Genomic DNA, 11,900 nt, shown 5'->3' with positions numbered 1-11,900 from the left:
GTGAAAGAACAAAATCAGTTTTGTGTTACATACTTAAATCCTTTTTTAATTGTACTTTACAACATTCCTCGAGATAATCCTTCACTAAAAAAAAAACAGACAAAAAGTTCTAGAATCTTATTTGCTAAAGAGGTAGTACGTCACCAAATAAGGTTGCATGAAATAAATAAAAATAAAAAAGATAAAAGAAAAGGCGCTTGTGAAGGAGGTAAAACTAATAGCTTTTTAGTTGTACATGAAGCCTTTTCTCAAGCTTTTGTACGACTTATCCGCTGGCGCCTAACTGGGAATATAGCTTTTATTCTAACCTCTTTACCTTTTCCGTTAACCACCAACAATCTACAAAGTATGGAAAAATATGAATATCATTTCATAATATTTTTAATTCATGAAACTTCCTTGCATCTACTGTACGTTGAATTTCATCATCATTCTACACACAAACACACAGATACACATGTACATGTACACTGGTGTCACCTTCTTACCACTACACTTTACATTTTTACCACGTTTTGCTCTACATACTTCTTTATAATGTGCTTTCGTTTCAAATGCAATTAGTCCTTTTCCGGCAAGACGGAATTCCTTATGCAAGAGACAAATAAACAGAGTGGGCTAATGAATTACAATAGGGGGGGGGGGAGGGGGAAGGTAGGGAGGAATTGTTGTTAGGGAAAAAGTGGTAGAGTGGTATAGACTGTAGACTGTAGAATGCGAATGTAAATGTAAGTGTTAAAGCAGCTTCTACATAAACCCGTCCTGCCTCATTACACATGTTGAATCACCTTTTCATCATTTCGTCATTTCACCATTTCATCATTTCATTTCATCACCCTCTTTTTCATTCTGTTGTAAGTTATAGTTTTGTCATCTCTCAACCCACCTCTTACTCTAATCATATATATATAGTTTGCCCTTCTCTTTTTTTTGTTTTTTTTTTCAATTAGCAGGATCTTTTCCCAATTGATATCAACATACTAAGAAATATACTTAGTTACTACTACTTGTGTATTGCAAACACATAGTTATTAAAGCTGCTACCAACTTCAATAACTAGAATTGAGTTACAATATTAAAAGTAACCTCATCCCTTAATTTGATTACTCAATTACAGTTTAGACCTACACCAACCTGCTTTTATATCAAAAGCGAATTCATTCGATATCACCCTTTTCCCCTTTATTCCCCTCCTCCCCCCCAATTGCCCCATAAAATATCTTGGGACACACAGACACTTACAACTACACACATAGACTTACACCGATACACAAGAATATAAGCACATTGTGATTTACATCCTCCGAAATCTATTAATTAGTTAGTTTTCTCGAGGAATAAGTAAATAATTCTTGTCTATTTAATAACCCACATATTTTTTCTTTTTCAAGATTTTCATATATAAGTCGATTTAGTGCTTTGGAATTTCATCTATTATTATCTTATATTATATTTTTTTTTCCATCCCCCCCCCCCCCTTGAAGCTACTACCCCCTCAAAAAAAAAAATCTTTTTGAAAATCAAGGGTAATTATAGGACAAACAATGGTGTATCGTTCAGAGACTTCTAAGTGGAAAGCTTACCAATTTAGTGACCCATTTGCAGCAGGTTCATTTTTTGTTTGTAATAAGCTCAATAGGTACTTTTGTCGTCCCGATTGTGATGCAAGACCAAGAACAAACTTAAAATCAGAAATAAAGTTTGTTTCTTCGGTGAATGAGGCTTGTTCGCTTGGTTTTATACCCTGTGAAGTTTGTGATCCAATTCACAGCACAGCTATCGATGTCAATTTACTAATAAAGTGTGTTTCAACTGTGAACAATAAAATCGGGTTCATGCTTCCCTTGTTGGATGAAAATGAAGAGTTGAACTCAAGAAAAATTAAAGAAAATATATTGGAATCAAAGAAGGCAAATGAAGAACAGATATTGAAAACTATTAATGGCTCGTTGCCTGATATAAAGAGCGAAGACGGTATAGCCAATGGTGGCGATGTCTCAATTCATAGGGCGTCAGTACCAAGCTTTGGCTACCAAGAAAAAGTATCTAAGGATTTGGAAAATACTTTGTTGTCAAAGAACGACTCGGACCACTACAGACTAGTCGATTTGGCCTGTCGCCACTTGGCATTGGCAGCCGCTGTCAATGTTTTCCAACCAAAACCCATAGCTACAGTGTCAACTAATAATGCCAATATCAACAACAATAACAGCAACAACACTACTAGTGGTGTCTCTGAGGAGAATACAAATGCAACAACTGTTGATGCTAATGGTACCAATACTGGTACCACGCCTTCAAAAAAGAGAAGAAGAAGAGGCGGTGTATTAGGTTTTAAAGAATTGGCTGCAAAGTCGAAATTGAGCGCATGGCATTTTCATCGAGTATTTAAATCCGTTACCGGGTTAACGCCGAAGACATACGGAGACAAGTGTTGGGAATTCATCAAGAAAGTCAAAGAGAGCGGTGAGTATACCTTGTTTGAGACTTTTAACTCGCCAACTTCCAACAACAATAATAGCGCCTTCTCTTCCAGCTCCTATGAGAATGCTAAAGATTCATCTTCGCCGATGCCAACGTCACCCACTTCTCAAAATCCACCAATGAGGAAAAAAACAAAGCTAGAATCATCTTCATCTTCATCTTCATCATCGCCTCCAAATCCATTAACTCCTCCAAACCAAACCACAAGTGGTTCATTGAGTCAATTGAATACACTACACACGGAGTTGCCTGACTCCCTTAACCCACACCTGCAAATAACATTTTTTGATGATCCATTACAAGAGTTACCTACACTCGATCTAGAGGCTACTCATAATAGTAATCAAGATGGTTATTATCTAAACATGAAGGCTTTTTCATATCCTTGTTTATCCAAATTTCGTGGTGATAGTCTATTCAATGACACGCAGCCATTACAGTATATACCGGCATCCACCGAGTTTGTAATGGATCAACAGGAACAGGAACAAGAACAAAAACAAGAACAAGAACGAGATTCAGAAACTGCTTACACCTCACAAACAATCAATTGGTTTGGTGATGCCGTGTCCATACCTCCTACACAGCCACAACCAACCACTTCTTCCACCAATTTTAACAACAACCCCTCCACCACCAATACCACCAATACCACTTCACTTAATGACTTTGACTTTACTAATGAACAGCCCATTTCTTCATCTTCTTCAGTTGCAGTACTTAACAACTACAATGGTAATATTGGAGAGGATTTAGATTTTATACCTTCAACAGCACCATCAGCATCATTAGCACTTAATGAGGAGTTACTCTTCACCACAACGACTCCATTTGCACATTTCAATGCATCCAGTTACTTTGGTGGTGTTAATGGTTCTACGCAATCTACAACTACAAACCCAAGTTGTTCACCATCTGCCATTGTTAATGACGATATTTTTAATGACACTAGTTTCTTAGCAATGAATCCTCAATTAGCCGCAAGTATTGGGTTATAGATTATAGATTACAGCACTCGCCATACCCCTTCAAACATACACATACACTTTGCCTTTTCCTTTTCCATCTCCTCGCTTTTCGGCTAAAGCCATCAGACACGAGTGCAGTCTTTTTGCTTGATATTATCGATGCTTTTTTTTATTTTTAATTTTTTATTCAGTTCACGTTGTTAGATTTTTCATTTGACTCTTAATATTTTTTGTGTTTCTTTAGTGGTTATACATCTGTTGATAATGATAATGTACATTGAATTGATTCTGATGAACTATAAATTGTAAACTCTAGACAGCACATTTGTAATCAATCGGAGATCCAACGACATTACTTCTACTACTTCTACTACTACTACTACTACTACTACTACTACTACTACTACTACTACTATTTCTATTACTATAAAGATTTTTTTCAAATATATTTGAGGTTAGGAAAATCTTTTCCCCACAACTCTGCTCCTTGAAAAAAAAAAACATTCAACATTCAATCTCATGAATGATATTCAGTAATTGTTGCGGTATTTGCAACAAGAAGAAGAGCTGGCACAAAGCCTACGTCTCTGACTAATTTTAATTCTTCTAAATCGATCATACCACTCGAATCGCTTTCGTGATAGAGAAAAACTATACCACATGTACATACATGAGTTACTGGCTGTTCATCACATACAAAAATATCAAACAAGTAATTGTCATTTTGTCCGAACTGAATGGAATTATGCAATCAATCGGCACATACTTTTTTTTTTCTCTCTCTCCCTCTGACCCCCACTTCCCTCCTTTCTTCCCTTCCCCCCCCCTTGCCTGTCACTGCCTCTGTTATGCATTATCGTTTTCTAAAACAACATTATGAGGAAAGTTTAAAGTTTGCTTTTTCTCCATTAGGAAAAGGCGCCCCCAAGAGAAAACAATTGGAAAAAAAGAAAAAAAGTGAGAATGCATGGTATAGGGGATACATCAACCGATGAGGAATCACCCAGTGTGAGTTCTACTGGAGAGAAAAGAAACATGTCTTGGGCATACATCTGCCTCAAAAAAACAAGTCATTCATAGAAGTTTCCAAAAAAAAAAAAAAATAAAGTGGAGTGAAAGGGACATTTTCATATGTGGATTTTCTGCATCTTAACATATGACTTTGGAAGAAAGAAACAAAAAAAAAACATAACGCAACCAAGAAAATCTAGAAAATTTGCACTATAAGAAAATATTTCTTTTTCTTACAGATGTGTCTTACAGATAAGATAACTCTATTTTTTTTTTAGTTTTAATTTTTCTTTCTTAATAGAGATTTCTGGGTGGCAAATTATCGTTTTTGACTTAATTAAGTGCTCATTTCATGGTAGTCTAGTAGATGTCAAATACGGAAAATGAAAAACTTCAGATTTAACCATTTTCCCCGCATATCGAATTTATTGAAAAGAATTGGGAGAGTAAGCGAGAATGGAGTGAGTTGAGCTTTACAAAAAGGAAATCACAAAAGTTCTTTTTTTTTTTTTTTTAATTCTCTTTAGCTTTACTTTACACCCCCTCTTGCCATTCCTTGTACTCCCTGTACTTCCTGTATTTCCCTTTCCCAAACGATACAATGGTTGAAGTGTATTATCATTAATTACAAATCGCATAATGAATATAGAGCACACATGGACAGGGTCTATATACCATATAGTTACCTTACCACAACAAACTCCCAATATTAAATAAGCTTAAATGACCGGGGCTACAAAATTTCAGCTAGTATCGGATTTCCTTCTCTTGCAGGAGAGAAAAAAAAAAATGCTTCGGGGAGCGGCTAAAAAGAAAATGGTTTTGAAATTTTCTCTGTTTTCCTTTACTTGATCACTATACACCACGTTTGATTACTTGTTTCTGAGTAGCACATCTGAACAATTATCAAAGTGACATTTGTTTCATTAGGATCCGCTTCCCCCCCTCTTTTAATCTCAAAGACAAACAACATATGAAAAAAGAGGGTCCTGATTGACCCAGGAGGAAATTATATACTATAAAAAGTACCATAAACTATACTACCTTGTAAGTAATGGTTCCTCGGACCATATTTTCCAGTTGGGTGCGTTGTAATTTGACAAGATTGAAGGCTTGGTAGTTAAAGCAGATACATTTTCATATGGGAATGGGAAGTTCTTGGCCAGGTGTGGGTACGGGGGGAGGGGTGAGTTATTGACAAGGATGCTTTCTTTTGCAACACATTGAAAATGGGCAGGATCAATCATAACTACAACATTGGTTCACCCAAATTTCTGTCCATACTATTGATTCCTCTTAATCAGTACTGGGTAAAAAGTGGAGGTCTGTGCCAATCAATAAATATCTTACTCACAAAATTAGCACATAGGATTAGCCAATTCAAATGTTGGGAGGTGGTGGAAGGTCTAATTGTCACAACTAAACATGAAATATGGCCCAAGAACTAAGTTATTCATCCGAATTTCATTTGTTGTAACACATTTTAGGCCGGTGTTGATTACGTCATACATGGTAGCGGCAATCAGGAGAGCGATTACTAAGGAGTGGGCTATGAAAAAACCGAGTTTTGCACTTTCCATGGATGATTAATTTGAGGAAAACTTTGAAGTAATCTATTACCCAATGATTTCAAACTTTCTATAAGCAGAATGACACTATTAACAAATAGTGTGACGTGGTTGTGCGCTTTATTAAATTCTTGAACCTTGTTTCTTATTATTGTAAAGACTATTTTTCTGTAGGGCCACTACCATATTGAAAATCTGGGGGAGTTGGGGGGGGGGGCGGTTCTTCAAAAGTGTACTAAAAACTTTTTAATTTTAAAAAGATGTAAAGACAAAAGAAAGAGCAAGATATGTTACATGGCGGAGGAAATAAAGAAGCTTGGTTCTATAGTTGCCTTGGTTTTTGCTCTTTTTACTATAAAGAGTAGTTTGAATAAAGATAGGTTGGGTGATAAAAATCACGTGACTGTTTGATTTCTTTCTTGGTTCAGCTCTTTTTACCTTCACTCAACATTTGGGCCCCGGTTACAGTAATCAGTATATTTCAATTAAAATCATCCCTCAGATTTTTGAAATAATCATCCAACGTTCTACTCAAATTTCCCAACCGTCACTTTCTGGCTGCGCACAGATGAATAACAAGGGAAACTCCCTTTAGAGGACTCTTTGAAACGTTGTAAATTAAAGTTATTCAAAACAGGACTAATTAGGGAAAAAAAAGAGAAGTAAATTGAAGCATCTAGAAGTTTAGAGGGCAATACAAGAGAGAATAATTTTTGTTGTCTGAATAATTCAGGAAGGTATAATTCTGAATCGTTTAAAATTACCCCCTTCACCTCCCCCCTAAAATAAATAAATAATATATGTACATTTATTTATATATATATATATATGTATATATATAAACTTCTTTACCAGGGGAATACAAAACAGAGATAAATTATTTAACGGATATTTGCAAATAACCTCCACTCACCTACAATTGGAAACGTTTGAATGGTAGGAGTTGTAAACATTCGAGTAACTATTTGCTGGTGCACTTGTTTAAAAAAAAAAAAACATCACCCAGTTGCCAAATTATAAATTCCATCCTGAACAGTAAAGAATAAGAAGTTTTAATCGAATGTACACTACCCATTCTTTTTTTTTTGGAAGCCGCCTGATGTTGGGTGACACTGACGGAGTTCGATTAAAGTTTATTTTTTCGTTTTAGCTCTTGCATTTTTTAGCTCTTGCATGTTTTAGCTCTTGCGGTTTTAACCCTTGCAGCTTTAGGCCCTGAGCATTCTGTTCTGTAACTGTAAGCCTTGATTAGAAATCTTATTTTTAAGAGACACAAAATCGCATAGCAGGTATTAAGGGGGATGCATTGATTATCATTGACAACAGCTAGCAAAAACAAAAACAAAAATAATATACTTTAAAGGAAACCAAATCCGTACTTTTCGAAAAAAAAGAGTGCAGCCCTACTACTAGCTATTAAGAAGGCATTGGCTAAGCATTTTGAGCTTACCATTGAAAAGAAACTCAGGGTTACACTTTTAGCTTAATGAAGATACGATACTTGCAACTGAAAAAAAAGGAAGAAAAAAAAAAATGGAAATGAAAATGAAAATGAAAATGAAAATGGGAAAGAGCCAACGATGTTTCCACTTTTCCATTTTTTTTCCGTGTTACCTCCTCTTTCTTCCCAGGCGTTTTTTCTCTACCCCCTCATGTGAGTAGTTCCATAACCAAACTGTGCAATTTATTATGAAATTGCTCCTTGTTGTACTTTTTATTCCTTTCATCCTGGTACTCTAATTGCTGTGCTTTAAACAACTGATCAATTTCATCCATAACCAACTCTATTCGATTTATTAACTTTCTATCACCAAAACATTTCAACGGTGAATGGATCTTGGTCAATTTTGTTTTGTATGTATTTTGAACGTGCTCCTTCTTGCCCTCGCTAGTCGTCTCTGCTGATTTTTTTTGTTCATTATTGATGTACATCTCAATTGTCTTTACTTCACGAGCTCTTAGATTAATAAATATTGTACGGATCTTGTTTTGCGGGAGACTATAATTATTTTGATAATATATCAAATCATTCTTCATCGAGTTCATAATCTGTTGCTCCAACTTCGGGTTTATGGGACATGATTGTAACACAAACTCCGGTCGATACTCATCTGAGAATCCTACACAAGGCAATAGTATCTTATACTTAAAAACTCGTGTTTTCTTAGCTTCTTCTTGTGGTACACCGACTTCCAAGGTGTTGTCCCGTTTCTTAAAATAATGATTCTTTCTCATTATACTTTGACACTTGTCCTGTATCTTACTTCTATTAAACTCACAAACATTCTTCACCAAGCTATCACTAACTAATGGAGAAAAAACACTAGTCTTACATCGCTTGACTTCTAAACCACTGTTGAATGCATTGGCATTAGTATTATTGTTGACAGTTGACGATGACAGCGAGTCAGATGAGTCGGAAAGTTGTTCCTCACTCATGGCTTTCATATTCATATTGTAGAGATCGTATAATGACTGATTTCTGGATAGTTTACTTGGTGTCATTGATAAAGGAGGTGTGATAGAGTTATTTGTTGGTTGCCAATTATGCTCATCATTTTCAAATGCTGGAGAAGGTGCTCTCAAAGAATGAATGGACTTCTTGGTATTCAAACTACTTATCGGTTCGTCAAAGTAGCCAGTCGTTGTTGATGACGAATTAGGTTGACTGCCATTACCAAATGAATTTTTCCACTTGTCCATAAATGAACCACCAACACTGGCATATTTAGACAAGGAGAAGTTTGACTGTAATGAAGAGTAGGAGGAACTTAAGGATCCTGATAGCTGAGCTGTAGATGCAGATTTTGACAAGGATGACGACGCTTGTGAAGTAGCTGGAGTTTTGATGGGTATACCAATGGGTGAATAATGCTGATGATTTTTGTTTTGTATTGGTATACTAACAGCCGACGGCTGCACACGTGAGACAGTAGCACTGGCATTTATTGCGGATTCCCAACTTCTATTAATGTATTCTTCTGAGTCCGAGGAGTGCTGCTGCCGCAGTTCATCAACAATACCAGCAGCGGGTCGTCGCTTATCAATAAACGCAACATTGTCTTCTTTTTCTTTTACATTTTCTCTTTCCTTTACTTTTCCTTTTCCTTCTTCTTCTTCTTTTCCTTCTTCTTCTTCTTTTCCTTCTTCTTTTCCTTCTTCTTCTTCTTTTTCTTTATCTTTTTCCTCTTTTCTATCATTGTCATCTATCTCCATCTCCGTCTCCGTCTCTATCTCTGTCTCTGTCTCTGTTTCTCTCTCTGTATTCGCAATGAGTCCATTCATAATGAAAATCAACCGCTTCGCAACTGCGGGGTTCCCCGTCATTACAACCACTCGCGTAACTTCACGCAGACTAGACAGACTGTTATAAAATGGCCGCATTCCCAAGGACTTTCTATGCTGTATCAATAAGGAAAGAACTGTTGCAAGGAATGAAGGTGATGATGTATTAGCTAAATTGCTTTTTCCATCCTTGAATTCAAGCCAGTTCAATACTTCCAACACCCAATTAATAAGAGCTGAATTATACTCGAATTTATTGGTTCTGATCAAGTAATTTATATTCATTAACCTCGGAGTGTTGCTCAGGTAATGAACCAATTTGATTAGCTTATTCAATTGCAAATGAAGGTCGTAATCATTTTGCAAGATATTACTAGGAAACTGTAATCGTTTTTTGACCAAATATTCACAACGAAAAGCATTATCAATGCCCAAATTCAACTGTTGTAGCAACTTTTTGTACACCATTCTTTGCAAAAAAGTTAGAAAATGGGAAATCTCATTCCAGATGTTAATAATCCCTTCGTGTACCGAATTATTCGATTCTACTGGTATAACAATCCCCACGGCAAACCGACTATTTATCTTCAAATCATCTAGTTTCAAGCTCGACTCTTTAAGGGCAACAGTAGTTTTCGGAATCCAATCTTCACGATTGTCCAATAGTGTTTCTGTGACATATGGCTCATGATCGCTTATTGAAAACAATCTTGTAATCAAAACAGAACTATAAGGACTTGAAGTATGCGACAATGGCGGTAGAACATGAAATTTAATTAGTGTCTGTACTTCATTGGTTGGCAATCCACAACCAAAAGACAAATCATTCAAATCGGAAATATGGTGGTGTTGTCTGTGGTTGGATAATAACTTCGGTAGCAAAGACCGTTTTGAAGGGTTCTCTGGTGTAGATAAAAATAATAATGACGGTGACGATGACGATGAAGTTGAAGAAGAAGAAGATGATGATACTGGTGGTGGTGGTGGTGGTGGTGGTGGTGAAGGTGCTTGAGCTGAGTCGAAAAGTAGTTGTTTGGAACGTAGATTCCCGCCATCTTGTGATATAAAGATTCTAAAGTGTTGGTTGTTGAAGTAGTAGGGCTTTAGCAGATTCGCATTGTGTGTGCCATATAGAATTTCTCTAGAATACGAGTCTTCAAAAGACGATGTGATGGGAGGAGATGTTGGCGACAGAGTCGCTGGTGAGTGATTCTCTTTATGCTTGAATAACCTACCTAGCATACCTTTTGTTTATATTAAAAAAAAGAAAAGAAAAACCTCCTTACTGATTCATCTTGGCGAGGGGGGTGGGTGGGTGCCCTAGTGCATATATTCTATAAAATTGTGTCTGGAAAGGAAAGCAAAGAAGAAGAAAAAAGGATGGGGGAGGAGGAGAAAGTTTACAAAATATAGCACACACAGTTGAGTTAAGTATCTATCTTTTTTTGTTTGGAAAAGGCGATTCTGATAAGGCAAGGATTATAATTCCAAAAGCAGGTTTTTTCCCTTTCCTGCTCGTTTTCTCGTACCAAGAAAATCCCTCAACTAAAAGAGGACTTTTAGTATCTCTAATTGCTTGGAGAGGAAATCGCCGATACACAATAGTCGAATTGACTATTGTTGTATTGGTACATTTTTTTGGTATTTCGCACGACTTGACACTAGACGCTTTCGACACTATCGAGCAGGCACTATCGAGCAGAGCGAGATAGTGTCTAGTACTTTGTTAGTACTTTGTTAGTACTTTGTTAGTACTTTGTTAGTACTTTGTTAGTACTTTGTTAGTACTTTGTTAGTACTTTGTTAGTACTTTGTTACGACACTATCTCGCTCTGCTCGATAGACTGGATTGATACAACACTATCTCGCTCTGCTCGATAGACTGGATTGATACAACACTATCTCGCTCTGCTCGATAGACTGGATTGATACAACACTATCTCGCTCTGCTCGATAGACTGGATTGATACAACACTATCTCGCTCTGCTCGATAGACTGGATTGATACAACACTATCTCGCTCTGCTCGATAGTGTAGATTAAGATTAGGGCCTCGATCCATGTAACAAATTGTAGTACTATAAATGGCATACCCGAAAAAATAAAAAGTAAGGTGAATACAAATAAGCAGCAGTATTAATATTTTTTTTACTACTGTTGTAGAGGGTTAAAAACTGGTCTCTAGCCGCACGACTGCCTAACATTTCTTCTTTGAGAAATACCTAAAGTGGTTACAACACTATCGAGCAGAGCGAGATAGTGTAGCTGTCTCCTAGACGTTAGACTCATTAGACTATATTGATACAACACTATCTCGCTCTGCTCGTTAGACTAGATTGATACAACACTATCTCGCTCTGCTCGTTAGACTAGATTGATACAACACTATCTCGCTCTGCTCGTTAGACTAGATTGATACAACACTATCTCGCTCTGCTCGTTAGACTAGATTGATACAACACTATCTCGCTCTGCTCGTTAGACTAGATTGATACAACACTATCTCGCTCTGCTCGATAGTGTAGATAGTGTAGTCATTTGTCAATGTGCACTATTTTCGTATTTCCCTTTGATTCGCCTATAA

At 36.6% G+C, this 11,900-nt stretch overlaps 2 protein-coding genes across 2 annotated transcripts; one reads left to right on the top strand and one right to left on the bottom strand. All coding sequences in view use genetic code 12, as the record gives it.

Annotated features, from left to right (window-relative positions):
* Positions 1-1,544: 1,544 nt before the first annotated feature.
* ADAEC (Adaecp) lies at positions 1,545-3,482 on the top strand (the record flags this gene model as incomplete). The annotated part of the gene is made up of 1 exon (XM_049323137.1): positions 1,545-3,482. The coding sequence occupies one exon, from the start codon at positions 1,545-1,547 to the stop codon at positions 3,480-3,482; it is 1,938 nt and encodes a 645-aa protein (XP_049180990.1).
* A 4,199-nt stretch (positions 3,483-7,681) lies between these two features.
* KGF56_001959 (uncharacterized protein) lies at positions 7,682-10,558 on the bottom strand (the record flags this gene model as incomplete). The annotated part of the gene is made up of 1 exon (XM_049323136.1): positions 7,682-10,558. The coding sequence occupies one exon, from the start codon at positions 10,556-10,558 to the stop codon at positions 7,682-7,684; it is 2,877 nt and encodes a 958-aa protein (XP_049180989.1).
* Positions 10,559-11,900: the final 1,342 nt, after the last annotated feature.

Source organism: Candida oxycetoniae, assembly GCF_023343755.2.
Source record: "Candida oxycetoniae strain CBS 10844 chromosome Unknown scaffold71, whole genome shotgun sequence".
Classification (NCBI taxonomy): Eukaryota; Fungi; Ascomycota; class Pichiomycetes; order Serinales; family Debaryomycetaceae; genus Lodderomyces; species Lodderomyces oxycetoniae.
This window is presented reverse-complemented; position numbering and strand designations above follow the sequence as displayed.